Source organism: Hypomesus transpacificus, chromosome 15 (assembly GCF_021917145.1).
Source record: "Hypomesus transpacificus isolate Combined female chromosome 15, fHypTra1, whole genome shotgun sequence".
In the NCBI taxonomy this organism is placed as follows: Eukaryota; Metazoa; Chordata; class Actinopteri; order Osmeriformes; family Osmeridae; genus Hypomesus; species Hypomesus transpacificus.
In genome coordinates, this window is record NC_061074.1 from 13439748 (window position 1) to 13458672 (window position 18925).

General features: G+C 50.7%; 1 protein-coding gene across 1 annotated transcript in view; it reads right to left on the reverse strand.

The window, feature by feature from the left end:
• robo2 (roundabout, axon guidance receptor, homolog 2 (Drosophila)) overlaps nucleotides 1-18925 on the reverse strand; it is a 69545-nt gene that overhangs the window by 3145 nt on the left and 47475 nt on the right. The window contains exons 21-29 of the mRNA XM_047036059.1: nucleotides 18506-18778; nucleotides 16650-16775; nucleotides 12491-12650; nucleotides 10990-11253; nucleotides 9530-9741; nucleotides 2572-2754; nucleotides 1563-1721; nucleotides 1117-1383; nucleotides 48-245 (exon numbers count right to left, since the gene is read on the reverse strand). Of these exons, the coding sequence (XP_046892015.1) occupies nucleotides 48-245; nucleotides 1117-1383; nucleotides 1563-1721; nucleotides 2572-2754; nucleotides 9530-9741; nucleotides 10990-11253; nucleotides 12491-12650; nucleotides 16650-16775; nucleotides 18506-18778 (1842 nt within the window). The remainder of the gene's footprint in view (nucleotides 1-47; nucleotides 246-1116; nucleotides 1384-1562; nucleotides 1722-2571; nucleotides 2755-9529; nucleotides 9742-10989; nucleotides 11254-12490; nucleotides 12651-16649; nucleotides 16776-18505; nucleotides 18779-18925) is intronic.

The following is an 18925-nucleotide window of genomic DNA, read 5'->3' on the forward strand; positions in this document are numbered from 1 at the left end:
ACTCTACACCACACAACACAACTCTGTGTCTACCGTCATCCACGTACATAACTCTCCAGCGTACTGGCCCTGGCCATTGGCCCCCAGGAAGTCTGCGTGTTCCGAGGCGGTCCACTGGTGAGGCGGGCGAGGGCCCTCAGCCTTGCGTGGCCCCGTGGAGCCCCTGGAGGAGGAGGTCCCAGAGGAGGCGTGGCCCCCCAGGGAGGGGAAGGAGGGCTTGCTGTACGGCAGACACACCTCCTCTCCTGCAGACAAGAGGGAGCATGCGCGGTCAGAGGAGGGCAAGAGGGGGGATTTGGTGGTGGTAGTGGGGGTGGGGGGGTGGTAGAGTGAGACAGGAAACTGGCAGATGCCCCCTCATACGGACATCTGCAGTGTGTTTGTGCCAACGGGCAGTGCCAGGCCACGCCACCGAGTGAGCTCACACCTGGGTCTCATACCCCACCAGCCGGGCCCGGCTGAGGGAGTACGAAGCTGCAGTGGTGCCCCCTGCTAGAGGGCAGAAGAACAGCAGTCTGTCTGCCGGACTGTCTGTCTCTGAGGCTATGGTACAAGGACAATGGATGGTGAGCTCTGCTGGTCCTTGTCAAGAGACCCACACAGACACAGATGGGCGGATGGTGTGTGGAGTGGCCTCTGTTTGCCTGAGAGGGGAAAGCTGGGGCGATTAGAGTGCATCTGTGTGACAGGGCCTGCTGCCTTGGCTGCGGCGGAGGAGGAAGCCAGCCTTGGCCACAAGTACAGCATAGAACGTGTGTGTGTGTGTGTGTTTGTGCGTGTGTGTGTGTGTGAGAGGGAGAGAGAGACAGCGAGGGGGTATTCTGGAAGCCAGAGCAAGTGTCAGACAGAGCAATCTGTTCATGGGAGGCTAGTCTCCTCTCGGTAGGGGAGCTGACAGAACACTGGGCCGACTGAAGCTCTACAACAGCCAGGATCTGCAACCAGCAACACCACAGGGTTTCCTGGTTCCAGGCTATGGCCCTCTGGCTGTACGGACATGACCGGACTACATCTGTGTCTGGTGATGCGAAGTAGAACTTATCGCCCTGCAGACGGAAGGTGTTTCAGATCGGCAGCATGGGGTATCTTCATGTGACTACGTGACAGGTGACCTACCTGTCCTCTGGCCCCTGCGGCCGTCCTCTGATCGCTCCACGGAGCCCAGCCTCTCCTGGGCTTGGTGGTGTCTCTCCAGAGAGGCGCGTGTCTGCCGCTCCATGCTGCTCTTCACCTCCTCCAGCCCAGTGAGGGGACCTGACAGGGGCTGGCACTCCAGGGACGAGGCCATCCTGTCTGTGGGAGGCCCCATGCTGCCCACGCTGCGGGCCCCCTGGATGCGGCCCTGGGCCTGGCATGGAGGGGGCTCCGGGGGAGGAGGTAGGTCTGCTGGGAGGGGGAGGGGGGGACAAACAAAGCAGGAGGGATTAAATAGCAATTTTGTTGAAATAACAATACAAAAAACAGCAATGAACTAATGTAAATAGTATTGATATCAACCTCTGTACATGTATAATCAAGAACCCACCCCCCTCCCCCTGCCCCAAACACACACACACGCTCACCGTCTGCGCTGGGATCTCTCCTGTGGGGCGCCGTGTTCTGGGCCCGGGGCCGGCGTGTGGGTCGAGGGGCCCTCTGGTGATCCAGGCTGTGGGAGCCCACTGTGCTGCCATCTGTGGACAGGGGGCTTCCCGGGGGGGGCCTGTGGGTCAGGCCTTTACCTGCAGGAATGGAAAGGAGGAGGGAGGGAGGGTAAAAGAGCCCTGGTTCAGTGTTGGGATACTCAGAGGGTTAGGGTGTTGGTTGAGTCGGAATAAGAACCACACATTTCTATTGGGTGTGAGAGCAGGATCTCAGGGCGGGAGCGTTAGTAAATCAGACACAAGGAGACCCCAAACAGTCATGTTAAGGTCATAACTAATATAGACTAATAACTCAAATTGGTTATCACTGTTAGGAACTTGAAAGGACACCAGTTTGGCTGGTTCAACCCATATCCTTGTTCAAGCGCTTAAGAGAGACAGTTGCGTGTGTGTGTATATAGAGATATCTGTATTTGTGCTGTGTGTGAGTTCCATGCAGAATCTGAGCTACACGGCTTCCACAAGCACTGAGAGAAACACCAGCTAGTAACGTAGCAGAAACACCAGCTAATGATGAAGCAGAAACACCAGCTAGTAACGTAGCAGAAACACCAGCTAGTGATGTAGCAGAAACACCAGCTAGTAACGTAGCAGAAACACCAGCTAGTGATGTAGCAGAAACACCAGCTAGTAACAGAGCAGAAACACCAGGTAGTGATGTAGCAGAAACACCAGATAGTGATGTAGCAGAAACACCAGATAGTGATGTAGCATAAACACCAGCTCGTAACGTCACAGAAACACCAGATAGTGATGTATCAGAAACACCAGCGAGTGATGTATCAGAAACACCAGCTAGTAACAGAACAGAAACATCAGCCAGTAACACAGCAGAGAAACAGACAACCAGCCCACAAAGAACAGGCGTAGAAGGAGTCCGTGCAGCGCTCCGACGGTTCAGCTCATCCAGAGTTCCACAGCGACCAACCTCTCTTGCTAAGGCTGGTTCCCTCCAGGCGGTAGCCCGCCTTGTCGGCGGCCGCCACCAGGGCCTGGGCGAAGCCGGCGTGGGCGAAGATGGAGCCGTCCGAGGAGCTGGCCACGCTGGACCTGCGGCTGGAGAACTGACGCTCCTCCTCAGACGCCGAGCCCCAGCCGTTTACCATGGAGCCTGAAGACCAGCACAGCTACACCATCAGACGCCTGGGTGGGTGTGTGTGTGTTTGTGCACGTCTTAATATTTTTACAGTTTCTTTGTCAACCTCCGGCTGTTTACCATTGCTGGATGTAACAGAGACAACCTCCATGCCCCTACCTGCCATGTTGAACATCTGCACTGTGGTTTGCTACATCTCTCTGGATTAATGTGCAGTGTATCTCATAATGAGGGGAAATAATCCGCTTCGAGGCTACTCTCTTCTGGCAGGTCACATGCTCAAACAATACCACCCTGCTTAGGCAGCTCTCTTTCATCGAAAAAAACACTGTACTGGACACACGCAAGCAACGCACACCGCCCCACCCACCCACCCACCCACCCACCCACACACACACACACACACACACACACACACTGTACAGATGAGCTCCTGTGTGGAGCAGCGCTGCAGGCGTGCCCACCATCGCCTCAGGTGACAGACTAAGCAGGTGACAGGTGTGCTGAATCAGAGGTCTGAAGGTAAACACGTATGAAAGCAGGGCTGGGCTGAGCATTGGGCTGACATTGCAGCTCTGTCTTACTGTAGGTTAGTAAACGTTTCATAGCAGCAGAATGCTCAGTCAATCACTTTCACATTTCACTGCATGGGAAGGACATGTCAAACGCAAGATAATCAATACTTAGATTTCCCAGAAATACTGAGAGCTTGTGAAAAAGCCTTGTAGGAATGAAGCAGTTTCCATTTTTATTTTACAGGATGTAACCTCTTTTTGCTTTCAGACTGTATCCCTATAAAGAGCCAAACCAGCACTTAAAATACAAAGTATCAACCAGCCAACTCAAATATGCCACTCTGGCAGTCAGGACTACAGTAGGGTCATGTGACTACTTCTGTGGGACTGCTTGGCAGACCTCTCTAGAGTGGCACCTACCCAAATGTCCACACAAACACACACACACATACGCGCACACACACACACACGCACGCACACACACACACACACACACACACACACACACACACACACACACACACACACACACACACACACACACACACACACACACACACACACACACACACACACAGGTCCTGGGGTGAGAGGGACAGAGACAAAGAGAGAGCAGAGGGAGTGACTAGGAACAGTGAGAGGAGGGGAATGGAAGGGAGAAGTTTAGTGAAGTTATTGTGTGTGCGTGTGTGTTTCAAAGAAGTGGCTATACCAGTGGTCTGGCACAGAGACAAAAATGGAGAGGCTCAGTTAAATCCAACACACACACACACAGAACCACAGACACACACCAGCTGAACTGATAAGACACTCATCTAGACCACTCACTGAAAAACATGTTACAGATCTGGTTCATGTTTGTGTGGCCTAAGACTTGAGGAAACCCCCTGAAACAGTTTTTCCACCTGTGAGTCCCATCACCTTGCACACATCACAGTTGTTATTGAAGTCAAGCACAACCCCAGGCAGAATCCCACAAGAGCTTTACTCGCTCTCAAACGATGGCAACAAATTACTCATAAATGAATGGAAAACTTCTATAAACCTGCACCACCAGTGAAAGCACATTCCACTTTTATAGCACTGACTGAAAACCACAGTTGCTGCTTTGTAGACGCATGCAGGCTGTTTTCTCAGAACCTCTCTCTCTCTCTCTGGAGTTTTTCTCCACAAGAGAAAGAGAAAAGGAACAACACCAATTCCTCTGGGTCCAATCCTCTCAGAAAGAATACAGCAGATAATGAAGCAGAGGCAGAACCAACCGGAGACCAAGACTCCCAGGCCCGCCCGCTTAGAACCCCTGGCTCAGCAGTTCTGTCCTCAGAATAGGTTTTCCCCTGCTCCGCTCCTGTAACCGCCACTCTGTTCTCCAACTCTGCTCTCCCACTCCGTCTGAACAATTCCGCTGATATTGTACCACAGGCTGAACATTACATTTGACATAATGGACGAAAAATAAAAAAAATCCAATCTTACTTTCTCCCTTTGGTCTTGAATTTGTGCAACCAGCCCAAACTACCCCCATCCAATTTCCCACAACAGCAACGATATTGTCTTCTACTAGGCTTCAGTTTAACATTGTGAGTGATTTCTCTGAAACCTACCCCACGTACAGAGTGGAGGTACAGTACTGTGGCAGAGGACCAACCCAGGCCCCACACATAGCTGCACACACTAGGTAGAAGCTTCTGGAAGCAGTGTGTGGCTGGGGAGGAGCCGTGAAGCCCAAGCAGGTACAGTGGCTGCAGCACTAAAGCTGATGTATGGTGACAGAAGTCTCATCTGCATGTCATTAAGTAGAGATGCCCCCCCCCCCCGCCCCCCTGACGAGGGGGCGTCTCCCACGACCACCAGGGGATGTGGTGACCCTGCTCCCCCCCCCCCCCCCCCCCCCCCCCCTGCTCCTCCCGTACTGTGGCCCTCCCCCACTCTGTTCCTGTTCCTCCCCTGTATGTTCCTCCCCTGTATGTTCCTCCCCTGTATGTTCCTCCCCTGCATGTTCCTCCCCTGTATGTTCCTCCCCTGTATGTTCCTCCCCTGTATGTTCCTCCCCTGCATGTTCCTCCCCTGTATGTTCCTCCCCTGTATGTTCCTCCCCTGCATGTTCCTCCCCTGCATGTTCCTCCCCTGTATGTTCCTCCCCTGTATGTTCCTCCCCTGTATGTTCCTCCCCTGTATGTTCCTCCCCTGTATGTTCCTCCCCTGCATGTTCCTCCCCTGTATGTTCCTCCCCTGTATGTTCCTCCCCTGTATGTTCCTCCCCTGCATGTTCCTCCCCTGTATGTTCCTCCCCTGTATGTTCCTCCCCTGTATGTTCCTCCCCTGCATGTTCCTCCCCTGCATGTTCCTCCCCTGCATGTTCCTCCCCTGTATGTTCCTCCCCTGTATGTTCCTCCCCTGCATGTTCCTCCCCTGTATGTTCCTCCCCTGTATGTTCCTCCCCTGCATGTTCCTCCCCTGTATGTTCCTCCCCTGTATGTTCCTCCCCTGTATGTTCCTCCCCTGTTTGTTCCTCCCCTGTATGTTCCTCCCCTGCATGTTCCTCCCCTGTTTGTTCCTCCCCTGTATGTTCCTCCCCTGTATGTTCCTCCCCTGTTTGTTCCTCCCCTGTATGTTCCTCCCCTGCATGTTCCTCCCCTGTATGTTCCTCCCCTGTATGTTCCTCCCCTGTATGTTCCTCCCCTGCATGTTCCTCCCCTGCATGTTCCTCCCCTGCATGTTCCTCCCCTGTATGTTCCTCCCCTGTATGTTCCTCCCCTGTTTGTTCCTCCCCTGTATGTTCCTCCCCTGTATGTTCCTCCCCTGCATGTTCCTCCCCTGTATGTTCCTCCCCTGCATGTTCCTCCCCTGTATGTTCCTCCCCTGTATGTTCCTCCCCTGTTTGTTCCTCCCCTGCATGTTCCTCCCCTGCATGTTCCTCCCCTGTATGTTCCTCCCCTGTATGTTCCTCCCCTGTTTGTTCCTCCCCTGTATGTTCCTCCCCTGTATGTTCCTCCCCTGCATGTTCCTCCCCTGTATGTTCCTCCCCTGTATGTTCCTCCCCTGCATGTTCCTCCCCTGCATGTTCCTCCCCTGCATGTTCCTCCCCTGTATGTTCCTCCCCTGTATGTTCCTCCCCTGTATGTTCCTCCCCTGCATGTTCCTCCCCTGTATGTTCCTCCCCTGTATGTTCCTCCCCTGCATGTTCCTCCCCTGTATGTTCCTCCCCTGTATGTTCCTCCCCTGTATGTTCCTCCCCTGTTTGTTCCTCCCCTGTATGTTCCTCCCCTGCATGTTCCTCCCCTGTTTGTTCCTCCCCTGTATGTTCCTCCCCTGTATGTTCCTCCCCTGTTTGTTCCTCCCCTGTATGTTCCTCCCCTGCATGTTCCTCCCCTGCATGTTCCTCCCCTGTATGTTCCTCCCCTGTATGTTCCTCCCCTGTTTGTTCCTCCCCTGTATGTTCCTCCCCTGTTTGTTCCTCCCCTGTATGTTCCTCCCCTGCATGTTCCTCCCCTGTATGTTCCTCCCCTGTATGTTCCTCCCCTGCATGTTCCTCCCCTGCATGTTCCTCCCCTGTTTGTTCCTCCCCTGTATGTTCCTCCCCTGTATGTTCCTCCCCTGTTTGTTCCTCCCCTGTATGTTCCTCCCCTGTTTGTTCCTCCCCTGTATGTTCCTCCCCTGCATGTTCCTCCCCTGCATGTTCCTCCTCTGTATGTTCCTCCCCTGTATGTTCCTCCCCTGCATGTTCCTCCCCTGCATGTTCCTCCCCTGTTTGTTCCTCCCCTGTATGTTCCTCCCCTGTATGTTCCTCCCCTGTTTGTTCCTCCCCTGTATGTTCCTCCCCTGTTTGTTCCTCCCCTGTATGTTCCTCCCCTGTATGTTCCTCCCCTGTATGTTCCTCCCCTGCATGTTCCTCCCCTGCATGTTCCTCCCCTGTTTGTTCCTCCCCTGTATGTTCCTCCCCTGTATGTTCCTCCCCTGTTTGTTCCTCCCCTGTATGTTCCTCCCCTGTATGTTCCTCCCCTGCATGTTCCTCCCCTGTATGTTCCTCCCCTGTATGTTCCTCCCCTGCATGTTCCTCCCCTGTATGTTCCTCCCCTGTATGTTCCTCCCCTGTATGTTCCTCCCCTGTTTGTTCCTCCCCTGTATGTTCCTCCCCTGTTTGTTCCTCCCCTGTATGTTCCTCCCCTGTATGTTCCTCCCCTGTATGTTCCTCCCCTGCATGTTCCTCCCCTGTATGTTCCTCCCCTGTATGTTCCCCCCCTGTTTGTTCCTCCCCTGTATGTTCCTCCCCTGTATGTTCCTCCCCTGCATGTTCCTCCCCTGTATGTTCCTCCCCTGTTTGTTCCTCCCCTGTATGTTCCTCCCCTGTATGTTCCTCCCCTGTATGTTCCTCCCCTGCATGTTCCTCCCCTGCCCTAACCAGGGTTGAAAACCAAAAGATGACCCTGACAAGGCCGGATCACTGTGTACAGCTCACCTCAGGTATATAAACCTGAACAGTCTCTACAAGACAAGCACAACCCCCACCACACACACACACAGCCCTTTGGTTCCTGTGTGTTCACTTCATCAAATTCCGCCAGTCAGACATGGTCATCTACCACCCTGCGCTTCTGCAGGATTTACCTTTATCTGTTGCAAAATATGTTGTATTATCTGTGCATGAAATAAGGCGTGCAGCAGGCAGCGCAGACAGGCCTGCCAGTGAGTAATGGGCCCAGAGCAGAGGCCTGGCTTTTTCTGGCCCAGGAATGAAAATGTTTGATTTACTGGTCTGTGGTGGAACATTAGGGAAACAGACCTATTTCCATATTATTAAAACAATGACAAATACATCATGCGGAACCCCCTCCTGTAACCCCCCCTACCCCCACCCCCCCCTTTGACATAGCCTCAAAATGGAGGCTGTTATAAATCTGGGTCTCTCTCATGTATAATACCTCTAGGCCCCCCCTCCCTCACTCTTCCTCCCATAGCCAGGACTGTGTCTGTGTTGTCGAGCGCTGGGGAGCGAGGGAGACTTGTGGGAGAGATAAGAAGAAATAGTGCTGTCTTCAGAGTGATACAGAGGGGGGAGAGATGCTACAGATTACAGCTCAGTCTCTGCTTCATATTCCTCGAAATATACCTGCAGCAGCATGTGTCAGAGGAGCGGTGGCTACTGGTCCATTATCCCTGAGAAAACACTTCTCTGAGCTGCAGACAGCCTGGACTGGACTGGACTAGGCTGGACTAGTTTGGACTGGACTAGGCTGGATTGGACTGGACTAGGCTGGGCTTTTCTACTCTAACCTTATTCCTTTTTTCCCTTCATTAAACACTGAGCCAGTATAACAGGAAAGAGGAGACATATATTCTCCTTTCACTAGTCTTTTGTTACTGCTGGAAAGGAGAGATGACATCATGAGGGTCCCACCACATCACAGCCTTGTCCCTGCTTCCTGTCCCTAAACAGAACAGCTATATCCTGCACATAGGGTCTGTCTCTCCCGATCTCCCCCCTTGTCCCGCTCTCCTGCTCCTAAGTCATGCCCTTCATATGTCCCCACGACAGACAGACGGCAGTAAAAGCTTTCAGAGAGTTGTAAAAATGGAAATGGTGCCTCCAGTCTGGGGTGGAATATGCAGCACGTGAAATGTATTTCAAATCTCCTTTGTCAGATACGGGTGTGTGTGGCTGTGTGTAGGAGCGAAATCACAGTCTGTAGGATCACCAGCCCACCGACTCCACCCCGCCCCCCACCCTCACTGTCCTTTAAAAATTTATGGACTTCCTTATCTTCTTTTGGGAAATGATAATTATAAATCCAGAGCCGGCCAAAAGCCCTAAAACAAACTCGTATTAAGGGTGAGTACAATCTGTCACAAATTAGCACATAACAGACGCACACAGCACACCAGCAACAACAATGGCTTTAAGGCTATGATGCCTTAATACTGGTTACATTTGAAGCAATTTTAAGAATTCATAATTCATACAGGGTAAACCACTGTCTCCAGCTCTTTGATTAGAATCTAGCGACAAACATAATTGCACAGCTCGTATCTTTTCATTTAATGTATTCAGTATTAGAGATTTCATTTGATATGTGGACTGATATGTGGCTCATTTGGATCAACCCAACAAGCCTCGGTAATGACATGATTTTGTTTCTATGTTGAGGGATTTGATTATTCGACACAGTTTGTTCTCTGCTACAGTACCACTCAAGTGTTTCATTTTAGAAGACCCTTTGAAACAGTAATACAGAACCAGTCAAGCTGACATGGAACCAGGATGTGTGCTGGCTCACCTGTTACTGAGCTGTCCAGGTTATCCATGCTAGAACCTGGCGTGTGCTCGATTCCACGCAGCGGCCTGGACATCTCGTAGCCTTCCTCCTCCTCGTCCTCCTCGTCTGCTAGGTCAGTCTCCAGGTCAGACACCAGGGTGCTGGACACATACCCCACTGGAGGAGCGGGGGCCTGGGGGGGGTAGGGAGGGAGGGAGCCCCCCTGCATGTGCCTGTCCATAAGGGGGCAGACGTAGAATACAGTTAGAATACAGGGTGGCACATACTACACAGCCCGGTGACAACAGGCCTGGGGAGAGCGTGGCATTATCCCCTCTTTAACTGCAATTATAGGGTCATATTGTAGTATGGTATACTGTACTACAGCACAGTATCACGGTACTACACTCAAGTACTTTGGCTGGGGAGGGGGTGAGGGAAAGCTGGGATGAAGCAGAGAGACGAGAGAAAGAGACCAACACAGTTGATGAAAGACAGGATGACAGGCGCTGTCGAGCGCGTTTACTGAATTCTTTCACATTCCACCCTCTGAATACATTGAGACCAGTTCCACCAATTCCATGGTTTTGGTCTCTGCATGCTAACACAATGACCCTCTAATTGCAGTTAAAGAGGGGACAATGGCACACTCCCCAGGCCTGTCATCACCGGGTGGCAGGCAGAAGACACAGTGCTTCACTGACAGCAGCGCTGGGGTGACAAGACGAGTCGTCTTTTGACGCATTTTACGGCGAGATTTGGATGTAATTACTGCCTCTATCCTGTGTCAGTGATGCTCTCAGACCAACATAGTCATTACAGCACAACTCAACATCTCCTGCCTGACAACCCCCGCCTGTTTCCCAGCGCCGTAATGAATAGCGAGCCACACTTCCCCTCTCTCACCCTCTTTCTCTCTCGCTCGCTCACTGGCTCTCTGCCGTGTCTTCCTCTTTCTCTACCTCTCTCTCTCTTTCTCAACCCCCCCCTCTCTCTCTCTCTCTCTCTCTCTCTCTCTCTCTCTCTCTCTCTCTCTCTCTCTGTCTCTCTCTGTCTCTCTCTCTCTCTGTCTGTCTCTCTCTCTGTCTCTCTCTCTGTCTCTCTCTCTCTCTCTCTCTCTCTCTCTCTCTCTCTCTCTCTCTCTGTGTCTGTCAGGCAGGATGAAGCATGGGCTTTTTCTTCCTTGAGTGAGCACCACAACAGTGGGATTCGCAGCTCGGGTGTGGAGCCTAAGCGAGTCTTCCTGACGTTGTTTTCCTCTCAGAGAGAGCAGAAAGACAACTTGTGTAGGAGACAGCAGGCCCCATTAAAATGAGATGATTAATGTGTGCGGCCACATTGCGCAATGCATGACTACACCGTTGACATAACGCATGAATAAAAACATACACATGCGGGGGAGTGGGAATCCTGGAGGACTAAGTGATATCTAGAGCAGAGGTGTCTCCCTAGAGTGCTGCAGTGCCCTGGTCAGACCGTACCATGTCTGTTTGGCCATGTCCAGTTGGTACGCTCTGGTCAGCTCGTCCAGGTGGGCCTGGAGCATGGGCTGCATCTCCTCGCGGGGGGAGGGGGTGAGGGTGGCTGTGGACTGCTGGCCGAAGGACACCGCGGCCGGGGAGGAGGCCACGCCCCGGATGGGCGGCGTGGGGACTCTCTCGTCCTCCTCCTCCAGCTCGTCCTCCAGGCCCTGGTGGAGGTAGGTCTGCATGGGCATGGGCGGGCCCCAGCCGTCGCTCTCATACCTGGGGGAGGGGAGGCAGGGGAGAGAGAGAGAGTCTTGTCACACAGCGACGCACGGTCCACCTCATCTCTTATTCGGACCACGGCGTGGTGTGACCTTGACAAACTTGGGGAAAGGACTCTCTGATGTTAAAAGCTTGAGTGGCGCGGGGCAAGAAGCCTCCCTTAACTGTGCTTATACATGCTGAAATAATACTGCTCGTAAAGAAAATGTTCATTAAAGGAATTTGTCAGCGCACACTCCATGGGACATAACCGTTTTAATCTGCCGTCATTAAGAGCAGGCTCAGATTTACAGTGAGGCCCGCTCATGTGCCAGATAGCCTATTAAAGCCGATGAGTCTCCCAGATTGGAAACGGGAGAGGGAGGACAGCACATCTAAACCACGGAGGCACACACTCAACTCAATGAGCTGATTTCCCTGCGTGTGTATGTGTGTACGCACTCCAGCCTTGACATTTCGTTCTACTCACCCTGGACATTCCAGGCTGGATAGACACAGGCTTAACTGGCAGTCTACTGGCGATAAAGATGTTTGGAAAGAAAAACTAGACCCTCCACATGAGAGTCCAAGATGTTTGTTGTTCCAGTTTAGATTTCTCAATCTCTCCCCCTGCCTCTCTCTCTCCTCGAAATCTCTCTCCAGCAAACTTTCTCACACGCTTTTTATCTCGTTCTCCCTCCTTTACTTTCTTTCCAATCTCTCTCTCTCTCCCCCTCTCTCCGTGAGAGTTATGGGCGAGTCAGACCGAGCAGCCTGGTAAGTGATCTGATCCCATCTGCCTGTCTGTCCCTCAGCCCCAGGAGGCAGCAGCTGAAACAATGTTCTCTGCTCTCAGGAAGTTTCCCTCAGATAAAGTCTGGATCAGCAGATAGACTGATCTGCAACCATCTGCGTCTATGTGTGTGCACACATATCGTGCATGTGCAAACACACACACACACACACAGACGTACACACACGTAAACACACATACAGGTTTCTTCCACATGCATCAGAGTAATTAGTCAGCCAGTCTAGAGAAGGACAATTGTCTGGTAAACACAGCAGGACCTCCTTGAACTCTGGACTGTTGCACTATTGCACTATTGTCTTTTAACAATAGGACACAAGTAGCTACAGGGCTGCGGGGGCGGGGGAGGTAGGGGGGGGGTCTATTCCAGCATCATGGAGGATGAAGGAGAGCCAGAGAGTGTGGTGGTGTTGATCGGTCAGGTGGTGGGTGCGGCAGACGTACCCTCCCCCTTCGTGGTGCTCGTTGGGGTAGTGGTCCATGTCGGTGCCAGGGAGGGGGTGGATGGGCGGAGGGGGCAGGGGCACGTGGGCCCAGTTGGTGCCGTTTGCCTTGGTGGGCTTGGTGCTAGCCTTGGTTTTCTTCTTCTTGCCTCCCTTACCACCTGAGAAGACAGGAAGAGGGGGAGAGAGAGAGGGAGGGAGAGAGAGACAGGAAGAAAGAGAGTTACAGAGAAGGACTCGTACCACGTACAGAAAGGAATTATCAACTAAAATCAATTTACTGCATAACTGGGGTGGCAAAGGGAAACGATTTACTGTCTCCAAGTTGCAAATAAATTTTGCAAACAAAATCAATATGAAGTTACTGTAAATTATTATGTATTCTATAAGAGAATCCAAGCATCTCCTGGTAAAAACACGAACATTCTCAAACCCGATCCTCTTCAATGTGCTCCTGCCTTTCAGCAAACACACAGTGTCACAAGGCCAACTGCTGAAAAAGCACCATTCTGTTGATTGATTGGCTGAAAAGCCTCTAATCTCCATAGAAACAGGAGTTAGCAGCAGTAAAGCGGACCTTTGTCTCCCCCCCCCCTCCCCACCCAAGGGTTGCGGTTCACAATGAAACATCTCTCTCCTCAGATCACCATAAGGAAAGGGCTGAGTGGGTGTCTGACTATGAGGTGCTAATGGAATCACTGAGAGTCTATCACACTTTCATTTATTTTATTACACCAGAGAGCCCCTCTACCTTCGCCCCCCTATCCATTTCCCCTCATATCTCTCTAACCCCAGTCACCCCCTCCCCCTGCCCATCCATCTTTATAAACCTGCCAGTGGAAGCCGGGGTCCCAGAATCTGATTTGGGGACTGTGGTAAAGCCCCTTCCTGTCCCAAGCCACATGTGATGTGACCTCACACTTCCACTGGAATCATTTGGCTCGCTGTGTTCAGCCGGCCGAAACAGCAGCTCTGGAGCATGTCCTTAGGTGCTACATTGCTGAGCCTCCACAACACAGTACTTATACTTCCTTTGCAAATCACAGCCAACATCTCTGGTTTTAGAGAAATAAATAGTTCAACAAAAATGTACTATACTATAACTTTGGTTTTTATGATTTTTAAGAAACTTACAGTACTGTATATTTCCGAATGGGTGTCTAAAATCTGCCCTCTGAATGCATTAGTGGCAGGCTCCACTGTTTGCCTGCCAAGGGACAGCTCACATCTCAATCCAGAAAATCCCCCGAGCTAGCAGGGCTGGCCAGCCACACCGGCTAGCACAAACCACCCCAGGGAGGTTCCGTTGTGTACATTTGTATCTGTCATCTGTTGGTTAAACCCTCCCTGCCAAAGGCCTGTAATCACTTCTGCCTCCACCACAAGAGAGGCTCTCTTCAGAGAACCCCTCGTCCTCGGCCATGTCAAATCATGTCCTCTAATATTCTAGCCTTGCCCTGACACGGCTCTAAATTAGCTCCAGGTCTTCGAAAAGGAGGACCTGCCTCGAGGCACGGTGGGGTTTACAGGGGAGGGTCGCACGGTGCAAAGCGGTCACATCCTTCTCTCGAAGAGGGTTCCGCAAACAGATTCCTCTTGAAAAATGAGCAAATGTTTGCATCTAAGATGGTAGCATCTCAACATTGTTAGCAAATAAGAAAGCCATCAGAAGGGTTGGTGGGGGGGGGGGGGGGGGGGTGGCGGGTGGAAGTGAAGGAAAAGGAGGGGGGGGGGGGAATAAAATGAATAAATATGTGAGTAATAAAACAACAGCAGTTGGGCCCAGGGCGGGCGACTCTGCAGGAGAAAGTCTGAAAGTGATTGGGTTTCCCAACACTTCCTCTGGGCTTGGCTTTCCCCAATCAATGGCAGAGCGGGGGCGATCGCTCAATCAAGACCCTTTCCCCACTCTGGATCACACATCCATATTGTAAATGAGCTTCTTCAAAGGAAGGATGGCTGACACTGAAGCTGGAGTGGCCCCACACAGGACCAATCCTAAAAGGGCGCGGGCCAGGAGCTCCACACCCCAACCGTCCCCATGACAAACCCACTCTTCAAACCCTGCCGTGCCCTTATATATAGATGTGGAGTTCAGTATTTATAGCTGGGGTTTGGACACTCCCAGACTTTAACTGTAGGGCTGCTGAAGGCTTGAGCTGCCTCTGTTTTTATTGGGTGCGTCAGTTCTGAGGAAGTTCTGAGGCACGGCCACAAACGGAGAGTCCAGGAGAACTCGACGGCCACCCGGGGCAGGAGGAGAGGATGTCCCACTGGGTTCACCAGTCACTTGCTGTTTCAGAGACAAGTTTAGAGGTGCAGCAGCATCTTCTCTGGGTCTCCTCTCTGCCCTCCTCTTCCTTCATGGTCTCTCCTCCTCTTCCTTCATGGTCTCTCCTCCTCTCCTCCTCCACCTAATGAGCAGCTGTCCACCCCCAGTGGAAATGATCCTCCAGCAGTTGCTTTGAGAGCTGCACTATTTCTGCTCCTCTTCATCCCTCTGCTACACATCCCTCTCTCCCCCCTTCCTCCCCCCTCTCCTCCTTAAACATGGTGCTCATTATTCCTCTGCTTCTCCTCTGAGCCTACTCTGAACAGGAACGTCCTCACTTCAGCCAGTGAGTTTTTCTTGTCTTCTACATAGATTCACAATATTTAGACACTGAAGTGATACATTTCACAGGTCAGGTTTTGGTTATTCTGAAAGTTGTTTTGTTCTAAAGAATCCATAAGGTGTCACCTGCTATAGAATGAACCACCACAAGTAGAAATAAACCATTTTAGAGTATATTTCCTAGGAATATCTTTCTATTAAAACAGAAACAGGCATTGTACATTTGTAGCCTTGTAATAATATATTTTTGAAGTTACCATGCAATAGTAAGTGGAAGGGGAAATTCCAGTAGAATTCCTGTATTCAGGTGAATCTAATAAGTATAACATTTTAGGACACGAGTCACTGAAATTAGCAATGAAAAATATCCAGAGGCCTCCAAATGAAATACACATGTTAGTTTATCTAGAGACTCTGGTTCTCTGGTTTCCCGTCCGTGCAGGAAGTACTAATAAGATGACCCTATCTGTTTCCCATCTGTGTCCTCGCTGACTCTGGGCATCTCGCTCTATGCTCCTCTCTCCCTCCCTCTCCCTCCTCTTGATATAGAGACAGCCTCCACGCACCCCTCAGCTGGTCCAGTAATACAGTCCAGCTGGACTCTCTACCCTGCCTGTGGTCAAATCTCTGCCTCTGTCTAGCAGGCGTGGTCAGTTCAGATGCCAGGCTCTTAAAGGAGGAACCAGTTCCATTAGACCAGTTAAGGCAGTGGGTTGTAACGATATTATAGAAGGGCGAGGAGGGGAGGGGGGAGGCAGCCAAGCTAAGGGCTGCCTCAGTGTCCTATAAATGACATTGTAATTCTCAGTACATGAGTTTTACTGTAGGCAGCTACCATTAGAAGATCAGAGGAAAGGGAGGCCTACTCTCACCACTTTACTCAGCCAAGCGTTTCAGATGGTTTGTGTGTGTGTGTGTGTGCGTGCGTGTGTGTGCGTGTGTGTGTTTGAGGGAGAGAGTGTGCGAGTGCATGCACGCTCTTACAAGGCACCACCCCAGCCCTGTTCAAGAGGCCAATTTGCATCTGCTTGCATTGGCTCTCAGATTGCTGCCTCAGACAGCAAGACAAACACCTGACAGACATCTACTGCTTTGGGAAGAACATCAGAGGCTGGTGCAGAGTGCTGTGCTGTAGTACTACTGTAGGTTATGTCCCTAACGCTTCACATTTCCAACAACTACAGCAGCGTTGTGTAGGTGTGTCTTCATCAGGCTGAAATTAACAGGGAGCCCTGACAACAGGAGCAAAGCATCATGGGGGAAAAAGGAGGGGTGGGGGCGGGAGCGTGTTAATATAAAGTCCCTCTCAGATTTGGGGATTTGCACGTGCACATAGATCAGATCAATAAAGCAATCGCCAGGTCAATCAATCAATATTCCTTTGAGATTCTGAGTTGTGCCGAAGAGTCAGACTGAAAATGAAGAGGAGAGAAACGTGGAAAGAGGAGAAAGAGAAGGAAGGAGGAGAGAGAAGGAAGGAAGTAAGGAAGGAAGGAAGGAAGGGAGGAGAGACGAGTCTCAGAGCCCTGCTCCTGGGGGGACCAACCTGAGAGACTGCCACTGCGCTCGGAGCTGTTGTGAGAGCTGGTGGTGCTGAAATCTTGTGATTGGTTGTGGGGCATTCTATTAGACATTCCCTCGGCCAATCGGTAGTCAGGAATGAAAAGGAGTGCTAGTCGGGTTAAAGGGGTAAAAAAACAACAGTGGTGTCAGGGGTCAGGTGGCAGGTGTCAGGTGACAGCACAAGCACATGCAAGACATGCAGTTAAAGCATCAGGCAAGTGGTGACATCACTCTCCTCTCAGTCATTCACACGTCATCATCCTTTCACGCTCCTCTCAACGAGGGATGAACCAAATCCAGGATTCAGATTCGGCCTAATATTGGGCTTTTTGACGGGGTTCGGTTTCGGCCGAACCTTAGAATTTCTTCCCACTGAACCTAACCCTCCGCATGCACTACACTCTCTATACTGGTTGACCAAATGACGCTGCCGTTGATGACGGGAAGGTGTTTACGTAGGTGGACCGTTCAATGCAGTAGGCTGAGAGAAAGTGAAAATGGAACATGTGAGCAGAATTTGTTTTTTGGCAGTACTTTCAGTCAAAAGAAGGCGATTCAAGTCGAGCTACATGTTCAATTTGCAATGCCGATTTGTCTCGTGGTGGCAAGGACCCTAAACAATACACAACATCTCAGCTGTTGAAACATTTGTGTATGAAACCTCTGAAAGAAATTCAAGAAATCTAAAAGGCTAATATTTTATGGTAATTGTCAAAATAGTTGTTCCCACTTGTCTTTTTGGCATAATGTTGCCTATTCTTTTGGGAGTAGGATTCGGTATTCGGTTTCGGATTCGTCTGAATCTTAACCAGTGAATTTGGTATTTGTCTGAACCCCAAAAATCTGGATTTGGTGCATCTGTCCTCTCAACCACACACCCTCTCATTCAGTCTCTCATTCTAAAAACTTGATGTTGCTTTGATATTGAAACTAAGTTATTTCCTTGTTATTCATTGGGGAAAGTTCCAAATTGTTCTTAATCTATGAAGTGGAACGATAAAATCCAAAAGCAGCAGTTTAATGTCATTTACTGCCCCATTTATGTCATTTATTTAATATATTTCTTCAGGAATATAATAACATTTTACTTTATAAATTCAAGCCAGAGAGGTTTGGGAAATGATATTCTAGATTACATTAGGGGGAAAAATGTTAAAGTATATAATTAATCTATTTTAAACCTTTGAGGTATGAGATCATAAATATGTATAAGCAGTATCGCCTGAGAACACTCATTAGTCTTAAAAGTGAGAAACTATAAAATCTATCTTCAAATCCTTTCTAATTGAGCAGGATTATTTTCTTAAATATTAGCAGTGTTAAAGTGGATGGGTAATTACTCAGGGAGTGAGGGATGAAGGAGACAGAATCTGACACCAGAAGTAACTCCAGATCTGTCAACACCAGCCCATCTCAGGGTGTTTAGATAACCTGAGAAAGTGACCAACAGCATGTCCTTTTGAACAGACCCCGGTCTGCATGGACAGCACAGCTTAACCGCTTCACATTGTGAAATAGTGTTGAAGAATGTACATGAACTGTACAGATAGTTCATCGTGGGCTCATATGACATATCTCCATGGCTGTTTTCATTCTTCCTAAAACCCACACATTCATCCTCCTCACTCACCAAACCCACACATTCATCCTCAACTCTCACCAAACCCACACATTCATCCTCCACTCTCACCAAACCCACACATTCATCCTCCTCACTCACCAAACCCACACATTCATCCTCCTCACTCACCAAACCCACACATTCATCCTCCTCACTCACCAAACGCAAACATTCATCCTCCTCACTCACCAAACGCACACTTCAGCTTCAGGACTTACTGTTGTTGCAGGAGTTCTTGTCAGGTAAGGAGTAGCCCAGGTTGGCCATCTCCTGCTTGGCCTGGACAGAGGCCTTCCACTGGGCCTCTGGCAGGTCCACAGCCAGCTCCTGGATGCTGCTGGAGTGGAGGATCTGGGTGGTGGCGTAGGGGGTGGCCTGGGATGCCTGGCTGGGGCTGTTGTAGCTGGCCTTGGTGGTGAAATCAATACTGCTGTAGATGGCTCCTTCAGACAGCATGGTGCCTGTCTTATCCCCCTGGCCACTGGGGAGATCTGGGGGAGGGAGGGATGAGGGATGAGAAGGAGCGTTCACAAGTACTCGGCTTCCAAGGGATCTACCTATACTGTTCACCTGCGACCTCTGAGCGTTTGAATAAAAGCAGGCGGGTTATCAGGGAAAGGCAGCCTTGATGAACAAGG